The 13,398-nt window shown below is 39.0% G+C and overlaps 2 protein-coding genes and 1 long non-coding RNA gene across 4 annotated transcripts; 1 reads left to right on the top strand and 2 right to left on the bottom strand.

Moving 5' to 3' along the window:
• The first annotated feature begins 3,798 nt into the window (after positions 1–3,798).
• lncRNA:CR44767 (long non-coding RNA:CR44767) lies at positions 3,799–4,543 on the top strand. The gene has a single exon (NR_124348.1). It is a non-coding gene; the product is annotated as a long non-coding RNA:CR44767 (long non-coding RNA).
• A 1,587-nt stretch (positions 4,544–6,130) lies between these two features.
• Prosbeta5R2 (Proteasome beta5 subunit-related 2) lies at positions 6,131–7,664 on the bottom strand. Of its 2 annotated transcripts, none has more exons than NM_001299093.1 (1): positions 6,131–7,664. In NM_001299093.1, exon 1 carries the CDS (start codon positions 7,581–7,583, stop codon positions 6,744–6,746), a length of 840 nt encoding a protein of 279 aa, NP_001286022.1. In that variant the 5' UTR covers positions 7,584–7,664; the 3' UTR covers positions 6,131–6,743. The 2 variants fall into 2 exon arrangements, with proteins under 2 accessions (NP_001286022.1, NP_724081.1); NM_165234.3 differs by having other exon boundaries at positions 6,583–7,664.
• A 1,798-nt stretch (positions 7,665–9,462) lies between these two features.
• CG5681 (uncharacterized protein) lies at positions 9,463–11,683 on the bottom strand. The gene is made up of 2 exons (NM_136014.3): positions 11,618–11,683; positions 9,463–11,564 (listed from the first exon to the last, which is right to left on the bottom strand). The coding sequence occupies exon 2, from the start codon at positions 11,552–11,554 to the stop codon at positions 9,947–9,949; it is 1,608 nt and encodes a 535-aa protein (NP_609858.1). The 5' UTR covers positions 11,555–11,564; positions 11,618–11,683; the 3' UTR covers positions 9,463–9,946.
• Positions 11,684–13,398: the final 1,715 nt, after the last annotated feature.

Below are 13,398 nucleotides of genomic sequence, written 5' to 3'. Positions count from 1 at the left end.
AAATCAAAATCAAAACTAATTAAAAACCGCAACCACTCGAATGCAAACACGTCGTCTCTGTCTATGACTATGCCTAAAATCCATATGTACCTGGCGTATTTGTGCGGATTTCTAACCCCATAGCTAATGAAGCGTTCGTGTTGATTATAAAAAGGCAACCTCGTTTGCCATGCACAATAGTAGAAAACGCACAGAGTTTTATCCAAATGCAAGTGTTTAATTAAAAGGCTCTGCTAATTAGTATGTGGTCAGATATTTCGTCCACAAAGTGGGCTTAATGCTCAAATTGGCTTCAAACTAATTATTGCCTCTATAGCAATACAAAGATAAAAACAATATAAATTTATCTATTAAGGACCGAGAGCAGCCAACCGAAATATATATGAAGTTAATATTTTATAAAAAATAAAATCATGATATATATTTTTTTAAGCAGTACCAAATGCCATACTCCGTTTGAATATTATAAAGCAGAGTTGGTGAGAATCTTGAGCTCACTTAAATATGAAATTTAGCAACTTATAATTAAGTCTTCGTTTTTAAATGTTCGGAATCCGAACTTCGGATGTCGACTTTAGGCTAAAAAAAAGAGGTTTTGCATAAGTTGGCCCGATATTCGCCGCCAAAATTCCAATAAACATATTGTGCGATAATACCAGCCCAAATCGACGGGTTGCCAACGGGCCCATTTCAATGCCAATTTCCCTTTCATGCACAACTTGGCAGAGCTTATTGCTTTTCACTCTTCATTGCGCATAAATTTAGCATGTACATGTACGCACGAGGCCAGGGACCTTTTCCCGTATCCCCAGTATTTTTTTTGGACTCAGTTTGCTTTATTCTTTTTTATGAGATTTTTTTCTACCCTCATTAGAGCTACACCAACTTCAGCCCCAAATGCAGGTAATCTGCATACAAAGCGCCAGCTCAGCTGCATTGCACACTTTCTGGCGGCGAACACGTTGCACCCAAGGAGATATTGCCATAATAGAGACAGCGAAAAAATAGCTGGAAAAACGGAGAGAAAGCGGAAAATGTTGAGGGGAAACCATAACAGCGTTTAAGGCAAACTAAATGAGACCCACGTAACGGTAGTGAGCATGAAATTATGCATATGTGGGCCGGCGCTTTTCCCACCGCTTTTCCACTTTTCCCGCTGCGGCAACGTAAAGCATTGCAAACGGAAATAATTCAAGTGCAATGCAAATCATGGCCCACCACGCTCAGGTAATTGTGTGCTTACCCAATGAGGAGCGGTAGCAGGATGTCCTGGCAATGGCATTGCCAATGCCAGGAGCAGAGCAGTGCGCACGGAAAACGGAAGACGCGCAAACTGACAGACGGACAAGCAGACAGACAAAAGGACGGATGCATGGAGAAAGCGCTCTCCCCGGAGAAAGTGTTTAATCGAAAGGAGCAAACACTTTGCTGGGCTCGAATTCAGTAGTGTGCCAACGAATTTCCAGGCCGAAAAAACTGCATGAAACAAAATGTGATTTTTAAAGATACATGGGAAATTTATCATAAAATATTTAAATATATTATAACAATGAGCTTAGTTCCGATCAAGCATAATGATTAAAAATATTCATTAAGGCAATATGTAAATTTCACCTTTAAAGTGGTCTAACTTTGAATGGGCACTTGAGAACACAATCTTTTTTGCTTCAATCGCATTGCAATCATCAATTGGGCTGCCGGCGTGCCCTTCATTGACTTGGCATAATAAATCGACAAAAATCCGAATGCATCGCTCAAATATTGGAGCGTTTATATATGCGATCCGAAGGCCCCCGACTTCCGCAGACCAACCTTATCTAAACGCTGCAGTTGGAGGCGAGCAAACTTTGTTCCATTTAATTCAATTCAATCCTTGAGAGTTCAACGAGTGCGAGGGAAGAAAACGGAAACGGCGAAGGAGCGAGCATTTATTTGGAAAATAAATAAATAGACAGGCCAAAGGATGGGGGGGAGCCAAGAGATAGTGAAGTATAAACAAACCGACAGCCGGACAAACAAACTTTTCCGAGAGCATAAAAATGGTGTAAAAAGTACTGCGCCAAGGAAAATCGAAAATGCGCCACATTTGCCCAGCCAGAACATCTATCAAATTTTGCGTTTATTTTCACCCATTCAGGGAAATCAAATGAAATGTGTGAACCAAACCAGATAAAACTACTGAAGAAATACATATACGTGTATAAAATGTAGTTGAAATCCTATTTCCATGTCCGTGTATCCTTTGGCTCGGTGGCAGGTCCTTTTCTTAAGTGGATTCCAATGGCAGCTTTTCGACTTTCGGTGATTTGTAAAAGGGGTCTCTGAATAATCGCCGAACTGACCTTTAAAATGGAAACCAGTCATAGGTGAATGGGAAAAATCTCAGCAGACCAAAAAGTATCATTGTCAGAAGATTTCATTTTATTTCATTTAATTTCCTCTCAGTGCTCATCATTTACAATAATGTCTACGTAAAATTAACATAAATTTGCGATTTTCCAGTAGCTTAGGCGAGTTTTTCACAACAATCAGTGCTGTGGCATAGAGTCAGGCAAAGAAATAAAAAGACAAAGGAAAAGCTGGCCAAGTAGGATGAATAAAAAAACGCGAAATATGCTAAAGTTGACAGCTTAGGGCCTTTTTGCGTCTTGGTGGCGTCTGAAGAATGGAAACATCCTCAAGCTGTCAGGATTTATGTTCTTAAGGTAAAGTGACCTGGCTAAAATTGAATCGGTAATCAGAAAGTGCAACGTGTTTAATGAGAAAAGCCGTTAAACCGAATCCTTGAGCAACAATTGAAATTCAATTTATCAGCACCTTGGAGCAGATTCCAAATAAAACCCCTGAAGCATCTTTTCTCCAATTGAAAACCAATTTCAATCGAAGATTATTCATACAGCTAAGTGACAAATTTGTTTACGTTTAAGCATGTGGAAAATGCAAAACTCAAGCTCAATGCTCATATCAAAATTGTTTGCCGTAGCCCAACTTTAAGTGCTTAACGGCAAGCTCAATAAATTTCTCAACTTACAGCAAAATAAGTTTTGCCAAGAGCCCGGAAAGTTTCCTGTTCTTTTTTTTTTATCCCCTTTCGAAAGAGAAAATTATTTTGAGTGTGCTACGAACAGAATTACCAAATTTGCCTCTCCGGCAAACAAACGAAAAACGTGAGGATCTGGAAATCACTCTATACTCCTATACTATAGTACACATACAGTTGGCAGTTATATGTAACTACATTGTAACGACTGCCCTGGGAATCCCCCTACGTACCATAATCTTCATGTCTGTTTGCAACTGTTTGCGCTGACAGCTCGGGTTGGTTTTCTGGGCTGTCTTTTTTGGGTGGGTTCCTTCTCGGGATTGCGTTAGGATGCACTCCCCTTTGTTCGCTTGCAGCGTGAAAATTGCACAAGATTGCATGTGCTCCTGCTCCGAAAATATTTATATTTATAATATTTTTTGCAGCTGTCATTTGGCCGTGTATCTGCTGTGTGTTGGGGTCTGTGTTTTTTATTCGTGTTTTTGGGCTAACACAAATTACGGTTTGCGGAGAGTGGCTGAGTGGCGGCATCGCCTGCGGTTGGCAGGGGCTAATAAATCAGAAAATATAAAATTCTATGTGTACCATATAAAGTCCAAAGTAGGCCAGTGTGGGATAAACTTAATTGGAGTTTTAAAGCGGCTTGATAACTGGTGAGCTACTTTAAAACAAGCTCTACGTTCTTGAGCACTGACACCATTCGTTACGTTCTTTCACCTCTAGTTTTACCTATAAAACTGCTTCCAAATTACATCCTCCAGCTCAAAGGATCTTCGCAGCCATCAAAGAACACTGCTTTCAATTTACGAATAACCGTTCAATCATCGCCGCTAATCAAGTGTTTCAAACAGGGAGCGAACGCCAAATGGAAATTGTTGCCTCCGGTGGCCAGCTTTTGGGTACAGCTTCCCCCCAGGCAGGAGGCCCCATAAATCACTTGCAAATTACCAGGGAATCGGGAAAATCCCGGGCAGGGGGGAGGAGGCGGTGGCCAAGAGAATCCATCCTAGCCACAGCCATTTCTCAGCGCCTATAATAAGCAAGTGAATGCGAATGTGCCTATGAATGTGACTGTGAATGCACAATTATGGCCGCTTCGTTGGTCGTAAAACAAGAAGGGAACCGCTGCCCTTTGGCCCGCCCCCTAGCCATTCCTGAATCCACCATCTTTCACCCAGTTTTCCCCCACATTTTCCACCGCTGACGACTTTGTCATGGTTTCCTTTGCCTCCAGTTGCACAGGCAAAGTCAGCGGCAGCGACATCAATAAAATAAACACTGACAGTGGGTGGTGTGGGTCGGTGGGTTGGAAATCACTGGGTGGTGCTGGCCGGGAAGCCCGAACAGGCTGGGCCAACACAATTGAACACGCGACATTTGGCCAATGCTTGCTGTTTGCTATCCACTGTCGTCGTCTCCACTTTGACTTTTATCTATTGACATAATATTTTTTTATGCTCTTGCAGCTGGAGGCGCCGAGTTTTTGGGGGCGTGTCAAGTATTGGTGACGGTGGCACACTGAAACAAGTTTGTACATTTAAGCTCAGACAATATATATACAAACATATTTCATTTCAGTAATCAGTGTAAATGCATGGAAATTTCATTTAAAAGAAATATGACTTGGAGAATATTTAAAATGAATAAAGATATATATGACCCCAATTTTGTTCAATGCAACGCTTTGGTTTTCGCACTTCAGTCACCAAGTCACTCAACGAGTCCTCTAATCCAATGGCTTAGTGTCGTCGAGGCTTGCTTCGATTTAAGAGTCACATTTGCAGCATAGTAAACGTGAAGATCCAATGTCATTAGGCTTAGAAAAGGAAATGGAAAATAGATTAAAGTGACTGAGGGATGAATTTCAAAGTGAGTTTCAATCCTATTTCCACACACACATATATATTTGTGCAAAAAGAAAGGAAAATGTTAAAATTGCACACAAACTCTTGTTCAGGCTATACAATTTTTAGAGTGCTGCAAATTTCTTTTGTTTCAACTTTTTTAGAACTTAGGATCTGTACCTGGACTCGATTTGATTGCACCCCATAGAAATAACGAGGTGCCCACGTGCTCCCATTCTCGGGCATCTCCGGACCATTCTTTCGAATAGCTTCGCTTTTTATAACCCACACATCCGGCGAGAGCTGGAGATATCTCAGGTCATGTCCGTTTATGCAAGTGTTAAATAACGTATCCGCCGGCCATTGTAGTTTATGCCCAGTTCACCCGAGCCGCTGACATTTATTGCTTGTTTCAAAACGGGTTAGGAAGCTGGAAGGGGAGCAAAAAAAAACCGAATGACAACATTTATTACGGCCCGGGCACATAAAACACGACCAGCGGAGTTTATAGTTTAGCCGGTATCTGCCTTTCAGTCCTTTCAGGATAATGATAAACGGCCTTTTCAGGTAAGATACTAATTAGGTTACCAAGTGTGCATCACCACACTCAGAAAAGTAATTCTCATGCTTTTATCTAAAAAAATTAGAAAATAACTTATTGACCATTAAGTTTTTAAAGGCTATGCGACAGAAGTGAGTTTATTTTTCAAATCTCATTTAAAGTTAAAGATTACCTATTTTTTCAGAGCGAAATAAAAACTTGGGTTCATTAAAAGTTATACAAGCTTTTTCTGGTTATTAAAATGAACAAAACGCCTCAAACGTGTATTGTTATACTTCGTTCTTGTGGCCAAGCAAATATTTATTTTTCAATTTCATGTAGCACTGGCTAACGAGGGTATTTAAATTTGATTTATATAGTTATGTATTTTTATGCAGAGAACTTTTGCAAATAAACCATTTTATCGCACCGGTGGGATTTGTAATCCACACAAGCGTTATAAGCGCTCCCTTCCTCCACAGATCACCGTTCCAATCCCAAATATCTTGAAAGGAAATCGAAAGAGAAAGAAAAGAAATAAAGAGTTTCAGGGACTTTTGGTCCAATCCTCGCAGCATTTCAAATTAAAAGCACTCGCCGCGTTTTATTGCTGTGCCTGCATTTTTCCGTACTTTTCCTGCTGCCGGTTTCTCGTGTTGGACATACAAATTTGAATGTCCATTTGGCCTTATTTCACACTTTCTTGTTTATTATTGCTGCTGTTGGCCGGGTCAAAAGCATGAAGCGGGAAAAATTCAAGTATTTGAACCTTTTTTTTTTTACTCCACGCCTTCTATGCCCAAATAATGCTGTTGCCATTGATTTATGCAGGGACTTTTGTTAACTCTTTTTGGTCTCTGCTCCTGTCCTTTATTCGACTTAAATGCCAACTTAATTGTTGTGCCAATGTCCAGAAAGGAGGCAATTTACTTATTTAATGTTCTCCTCTTTGGGGGCGAGACCCAACCTTGCATGTCAGCAATAAAAAAGTTGAAAAAATCTAAACATTCCATTAGGGCACTTAATTTAGCGCAAAATGATTAGCGACTAGCAATTTTCATGGTCGTAAGGGTTGGAGTTTTTCAAGCGCGTTAAAATTGAGTGAAAATTTAAGTAAACAAAAGGCGCACTAATTAAAAACGTGTACGCAAATTAGAAAATAAATAAGTCAACAGCATTTATTTGATGGTCTTAATTTGGTAAAACGCAGATGTTTGTTCTAAAAGTGGTGTTTTCGTTTCCCGTCACTCACTCATTCGGAAAATGGATAACGTAGTACAAACCTTTAACGCTCTAACCAAATGAAGTGCAGAACTTAGGGAGTTTGTTGATTTCCCACACCTGAGTACTGTTCATGCAGTTCCTGGCAGTCTTTATTGGCCACATTCCTCCAGTTTCCTTGATCCATGTGATATAGTCTCACCACACCGCCTGAAAAGATATCTGTCATGGTAGCATGATATACTGCAAGGAAGGCCAGGTCGTAGGCCTCGTTATCACTGAGATCCAACCGGTAGTCAGAGTCCAAAATTCCCAGGGCATTGGGGGCTCCACTGCCCACGGCGAAAAGCTTTCCATGGATCCGCAGGCCGTTGGAGTCCACGTATACCAAACTGGGTCCTTCGGGCGACCAACCGGCCAGCATCATTCCCATGCAGAGACCCATTCCCTTGTATTCCGCAGCCACGTTGGAGATATATTTGGCAGCAGATTGGACTGGAAGTCGCTCCTTATAGCGGAGCTCGTGCAGTCGGCACTCCCTGGTCAAAGCTCGATCCCAGTATGTGCAATCCGCTGCACCACCTGCAGTGGTACCCATTATGTACTGGTTGACCTGTACGACCTTATGTATGCTCTGAGATCCAATTAACTTTCCCGACGTGGCTCTGGAATCCACACACAAAATGATGCCACCTTGGTAAACAAAACCCACCGTGGTGGTTCCGTGGTCAAAATCTATCTGCACTTCACTTAGCGCATTCAGTTTTTTCACACTTTCCCGTGGATTTTCATATGGCGGAGCCATTATGGCGAGGGGATTATCCATGTTACTCGATGCGACTCTGATTTCTTCAATTGTCTGCTTCGAGGTGCGATATCCAAAGCTCTTCATAAATGGCAGCTTATCCATACCACAAATACTTTCCAGGGCCATGTTGTACAAATGGTTATATTTGAAGTTTAAATGTTGTTGGTTATACTTTAAGTATGTTGAAATCTTTTATATCTGACTGATCTTTCCTGGCACCTATGAAGTTTAAAAAAAATATCCAGCAATATATTTGCGCCACCACCTAAGCGGAACTCAATAAAAAGCACGCCAACAATTTTGTATTTACAATATTCTCGTGATAAATTCATGCTGCTAGATTGTATTTTTTTCGGTCGGTTTTGGCAGCATTTACCCATGTGCAGATTAAAAATATGTTAGCCATGGGTTTTATGAGTTTTCGCATTTTATGAGGTTCCCAGGATATGACCAAGAAATGGAAGCCGAAAATTGAATATTAAATAACCTCAAGCAATAAACAGAATTACACGGCGTGTGAATGTTGTGTAGTTGGATGTGTGAATTGTTTATGATATTAATATCCGTTTGTATGTGCAATCATTTAAAAAGGATTACACGATTAGCATTTGACGGCGGTTATATATAAACGCTTGAGGCGATGCGGAAATTGTCGTTTATATTAATTTTCATGGCTTAAACATATGTTAAATGGCTGCCAATGCGGATTATGAGATATTCGGCGTTGAAGAGGAAACGTCACCAAATGTAAGAACATATTAAATCTTAAGGTAGGAATTAAATTTATACTCATTAAATGTAAACATGACGTAATAGGAAAATATCAATATAAATATTTATACTGAAAATATGGTTGATTTTTATACCCTTGCAGAGGGCATATTGATTTCAGTGAGATGTTTCCCTTTCTAGTGTAGTGGATAAGGAAAGTGGATGTATAACATAATAAGCATATAAAAGTATATCAATGGACCAGATATTAATTAATCGAAATAATCGAAAAATAAATGAAAGTAAAGAGGTCTTTGTTGTTTTTAAAAAATGATTTTGTTTGTTATGCCACCAGTTTCCAACAAATCGTATCTTCGTATCTTATGAAACTTAATTTTTTTTAAAACTCCTGAGACCTCGAAAATCCCAGAGTCATCCATTAACCAAATTGTTGGGGTAATCAATTTTAATGTTCGACCTGACCGTAGGACCACAAAACGCTCAACTGTGTGCTCAAATGTGTGCGGCCTGTCAAAGGTTAAAGGCGTTTTGTTGTATTGCCAAATTTGCTCTTGACCAACGGCAATGGCGACAAAAGTGGGTGGACCCCTATGAAGACCACATTGTCAATCAGGAATTCCTTAAACACAGCAATGCTCCGCACCGTTTATCCCCTTCCTCAGCGATTCTCTGGTTTATTTGCCAAAGTCGAAATGGCAAACACTTGGTCTAGTCCTCCGAATTGGGTTTGTATTTGGGTTTGGGACTGCCCACCTGATCCAAGCCGGCTGCTGTGTCGAAATTTATGTATTGCAGTTGACTTATTGGGGTCACAACATCCCACTTCGGACCCCGACCTCACCGAACTGGGCTGATTCGCTTTGATTTGGCCAGAATGCCCCTCAGCTGGCCAACCGTGTGTGTCGAAGCTGCGTTTTGTATTCGGTTTTGGCCAGCTCCGGGGGAAGTACCCTGTTTAATGAGAGCTAATTATGTTTAATTATTCATTTGGGACGGTGACATTTTGGACTTGGAGAGAAGGACCTATTCTTTCTCAGCATGTGGCAGCAGAAGAAATACAAACAAATTCAATCAATTAGGTAAAACACTTGGAAAATATAATTTTTTTAAATTATATTTATTGAAGAATTATTTGTTGTGACGCATATATTGAATATTTGGTAGTTTTCATAATATTCATTTCATCCAAAAGAAAAATATAACGTTTAATAATATTAATCTTCTAAAATAATCTATGTATAACGAATTTTAAGAAATATTAGTGTTATAATTTACAATATTATAAAAGCATCATTATGGGGATTGTACAAAATTATAAATTTATAAAGAATATAAGCATATTGATTTCTACTTCCGTAACGGAATGGTCATTATATTATTTCATATTTTGCCCCGAGGTTTTGTTTTTGGTTATTATAGATTTCATATCATCAGTCGCAGATAAATCAAAAGAATTATCGAAATTTGTAACATCATGGCACACGTGGATTGTAATCATCGCTAAAGGTGTATCCGAAGTACAGGATTTTTTTTTCTGTCCCGGACTCAATTTCTATTTTAATGGTACTACTATTTTCATTTTTAGAAATACTCTTTGGTGGGCTTTCTGTACAGTTTTTCTCATTCACAGTGTTTCCAAATGTATAGTCTGGTAAAGCGTCGGGATTATCTTTTATAATTGTATCCCCTGCACCATGATTAGTTTTCATATTATTTTTAATAAATGGAGTTTTTTTTTTTAATGACTTGCGCTCAGATCAACATGGTCCTAAAATGTTTCTCATCTTTCCTTTGTTTTCGTTGAAGTCAAATGAAATATTCTTAAAAGGAGGACAGGAAACCAAGTCATTTTCACATTTTGACTTGGACATCCGTTCAGAGGATTCATTATGTTTCATCATTTTTTCTGGTGCAGCTTTCATACCTCCACTCGTGTATTGATCTAGACATTCCTTTAAATCAAACTCTAATGATTGGGTCCCATGTAAATCTTTCGGAAATTGGAATCGACGTTTAATGCTATTGGAATTTTGCTCTGAATTGAGTTTATGGCCACCTGATTCATTTTCTGTACTGATTTTAATAGGTTGTGTTCCAGATGTTTCATCTTCAGCTGCTACAGTGTTTTCTTTTCTCTCTAAATCAATACTAGAAATGGTTACCTTTTGTGCAGAATTTATAAAAAAATTTATATGAAGGGAATAATCCTGCCTATGGTTAATTTCATTGCTATCATTTGCATTCGATTCGATTTTATTTGTAATACTTTCGATCGAGTTAACTTGATCTGGAAATTTGTCAGCTAGGTGAATGTCACTTAATTTGCTAAGGTTCGATTGTTTTTCAGCTAATCCATTTTTAGTGCCACCGGTTTCATTTGCTTTATATTCAATCAGTTTGACTTTAATCTTTCTTATATCCATCAAATCGACCATCATCGGTTCTTTTTTGTTTGTATCTAGTGTAGGCAATTCGTTTTCCATACCTTTGATGTTATGTTTAGTGTGGTATTTATTTTTCGAAATATGTTTAGTAGGAGCGATCATTTTCGGAGAATTCCCAGTTCTTTGGTTGCTGGTTGGGTATTTGGCTGTCTCAGCTGTATTGTTTCCTTCTCCAAGTCTTTCCAAGAGCTCATCGATTTCTTTTCTAATACCATCAACTATTGTATCTGTCAAGACTTCAGAATTAAAGCTTATAAGCTTACTTAGCATATCAAGAACTTCATCTGTCAAGTTTTTTATTAAAGCACTGTCCTCTTCTGCTTTCAGCATAAATGCATTTAAGTCCGGTTCGCTATGATTCACAAGTTCCGCAAGGCCTTCACGTGCCTTTACCATATTACCATTCATTTCGGTCTGTCCCTCAGTTCCTATTGCGATTTGAGGTAGTGCTGTTTCCTTTTTGTTCAAATATTTTTGCGTCCAGAGAAGTATTTCTTGTTGAGAATTCACATAATACTGATCAAGGACGATTTTCTTTATTGATCCTTTTAGACCTGCAATATTCATCTGAATCCACTCCAAGGCGTCGGGCAATGTGAAGCTCATCAGGTGGCCGCTGTTTTTTATTTCTATGCACTTTGATTGGGTGGGCGTGTACGCGATAGTCAAAAAAATATCATTTTCGTCATTCCTGACATCAAAAGTTGTCTCGGCACTGTTGTCTTTCACCGTTTCTTTAACTTTTTCAATAGCCCTTTCCCAAAGCTTAATCTCGTTTTGTTCTTTTAAGTGGCTCTTTTCCATAATTTTCGCCCAGTCATCATAGTCCCTTTTCATATTTGCTATCTCGCTGTAGAGCTTCGAGACTTTATCTGCAGTGCTAGCACTTGACTCCTTTTCTGATTTCAAGGTTAGATTCATCTTATTCTGGCTGTAAAATACACTTTAAAATTCATTGGTATTGATATTTCTTACCAAATATACCTTTTTTTTCTCGAATTAAATATGTTCTGATAGGCTATAAATCTTGACTGAGCACTTCAACTTGCTTGTTAAACGTACAACTCAAATGCTTATCTGTTTGTTTTTTTTTTTTTGTATATGTTTGAAATTTGGAAAAAGGCCTACTTAACACTTATCGATAAGTATACAAACTTATCATCACGTATGAATTCCAATAGACAACTTGTGAAAAACTTCTGAACTTTAACATCTCCACCACGGTATCAGAAACTTGATAGTTTGCCCACCTTTAAATACGAGGTATGTTCCACAAGAACGCTCCAAAGTATGCGGCAACAATTCATCGCCAGAACAAGGCTTTTAATCAAGCCAAGGACTTAGCCTCGCTTACAGGCGAGTTTGTATGTAGCACATGAATGTTAACATCTTCCTGCACATATATGCGCTCTTCGGAGACAGAGGAAACATAATCACATGCGTAGCTGCCATTTCCGTTGCATATTTACAGGGGCCGTCTCCTTGGACCGCCCGATAATATATAACTGCGATTCGCAGGCTGTAAATTTTGACTTTCAATGAGAGCATGGAATTTGACATTTACTAATTGCCGGATTATACGGCTGAAGACCCTCGTGAAGATGCAAGGACTCGAAATGCATTCCTCAATCGAAAAACTCTCATTTGTGTAAACTGAATGGCAAACATCTCGCAAATGAAACGGGTTAAGCCGCTCTTCACTTTCCTGCCGAAGATAGTAGAGCCAGGAAACTCGACTTAGTTCTATTTCCGCTCGAGCGGAGGAAATACAGCATCTGTCATCGGCATATCGACGGCATTAATTAATCAACGTTATGCATGTCAATCAAGAAGTGTGCCAGCCATCTCTTTCTAATGCTCGCTGGCATTTTGCTCCTTTTTTCTTCCGACCAGAATATCACTTTCGCAAATTGAAGTTGCCTTTCCTGTTTCTCGATTTCTGTTGTTGCATGTGTGGCTGTTCATGGCAAGTCATGCATATTCATTGTTTACAGACGCACAAGCACCCACAAACATAAACAATCACTTGGCAATTTTACCTGATTTCTTTTCAAAAACATCGAACTCCACTCCACCCCAATTAGTTTCCAATTCTCTTTCCGGTTTATTTTCCATTGGATTTGGAATTGTTTGGGGGCGACGTATTTGGAAATCAGCTCAAATGCTCAAATATCTATTGCTTGCCATTTGTGCAATTAACCGAAAGTTTTTGAAAATGGAAAACTCGGAAATCAGAAAGTTTAAGATGGATTAATTCAATCTTATGGCAAGTATTTTGTGATTGATTTTTGAGTTTTGGCAAGACAGAACATTTTGAGTCATTCAAAACACTCACCATAATTTGAAACACCGTATAATTCTCCACAAGTATCAAAAGCTAACGCCTTTTTATTGGCAATTTGCCTACCACCAACAGATACACGTTCTCCTGCTTTCAATTTATATTTATTTATTACGTTGGACATTCATAAATTCGATGTTGTAGGGCCCATAACAATCATAATCTTCGATATAATTTCCACTTTATGGTTGCCCAGCTGCTAGGCGATAAAAATTTGCACATTGATATGCTTTTATGGTAGCAAACAATAAAATAAGGCAAGTAAACAAATAAACAATGTATGGAACATCAGAGAGCAATTTCAATGCAAAGAGCCTCAAGAAACACAAGCACATGCTAGGCATTCTTCCCATTTCCTTACTCGCTCGAATGCAAAAGCCTACAATGTGTTGACAGTCTATAGACAAAAGGTTGCTCGCAAAGG

Source organism: Drosophila melanogaster, chromosome 2L, assembly GCF_000001215.4.
Source record: "Drosophila melanogaster chromosome 2L".
Lineage (NCBI taxonomy): Eukaryota > Metazoa > Arthropoda > Insecta > Diptera > Drosophilidae > Drosophila > Drosophila melanogaster.
Note: the sequence above shows the minus strand (reverse complement) of the source record. Positions and strands in the feature narration are given on the sequence as shown.

Coding starts and splice junctions, on each gene's coding strand:
- CG5681 (NM_136014.3), bottom strand. CDS start 11,554: ATGAATCTAACCTTGAAATCAGAAAAGGAGTCAAGTGCTAGCACTGCA.
- Prosbeta5R2 (NM_001299093.1), bottom strand. CDS start 7,583: ATGGCCCTGGAAAGTATTTGTGGTATGGATAAGCTGCCATTTATGAAG.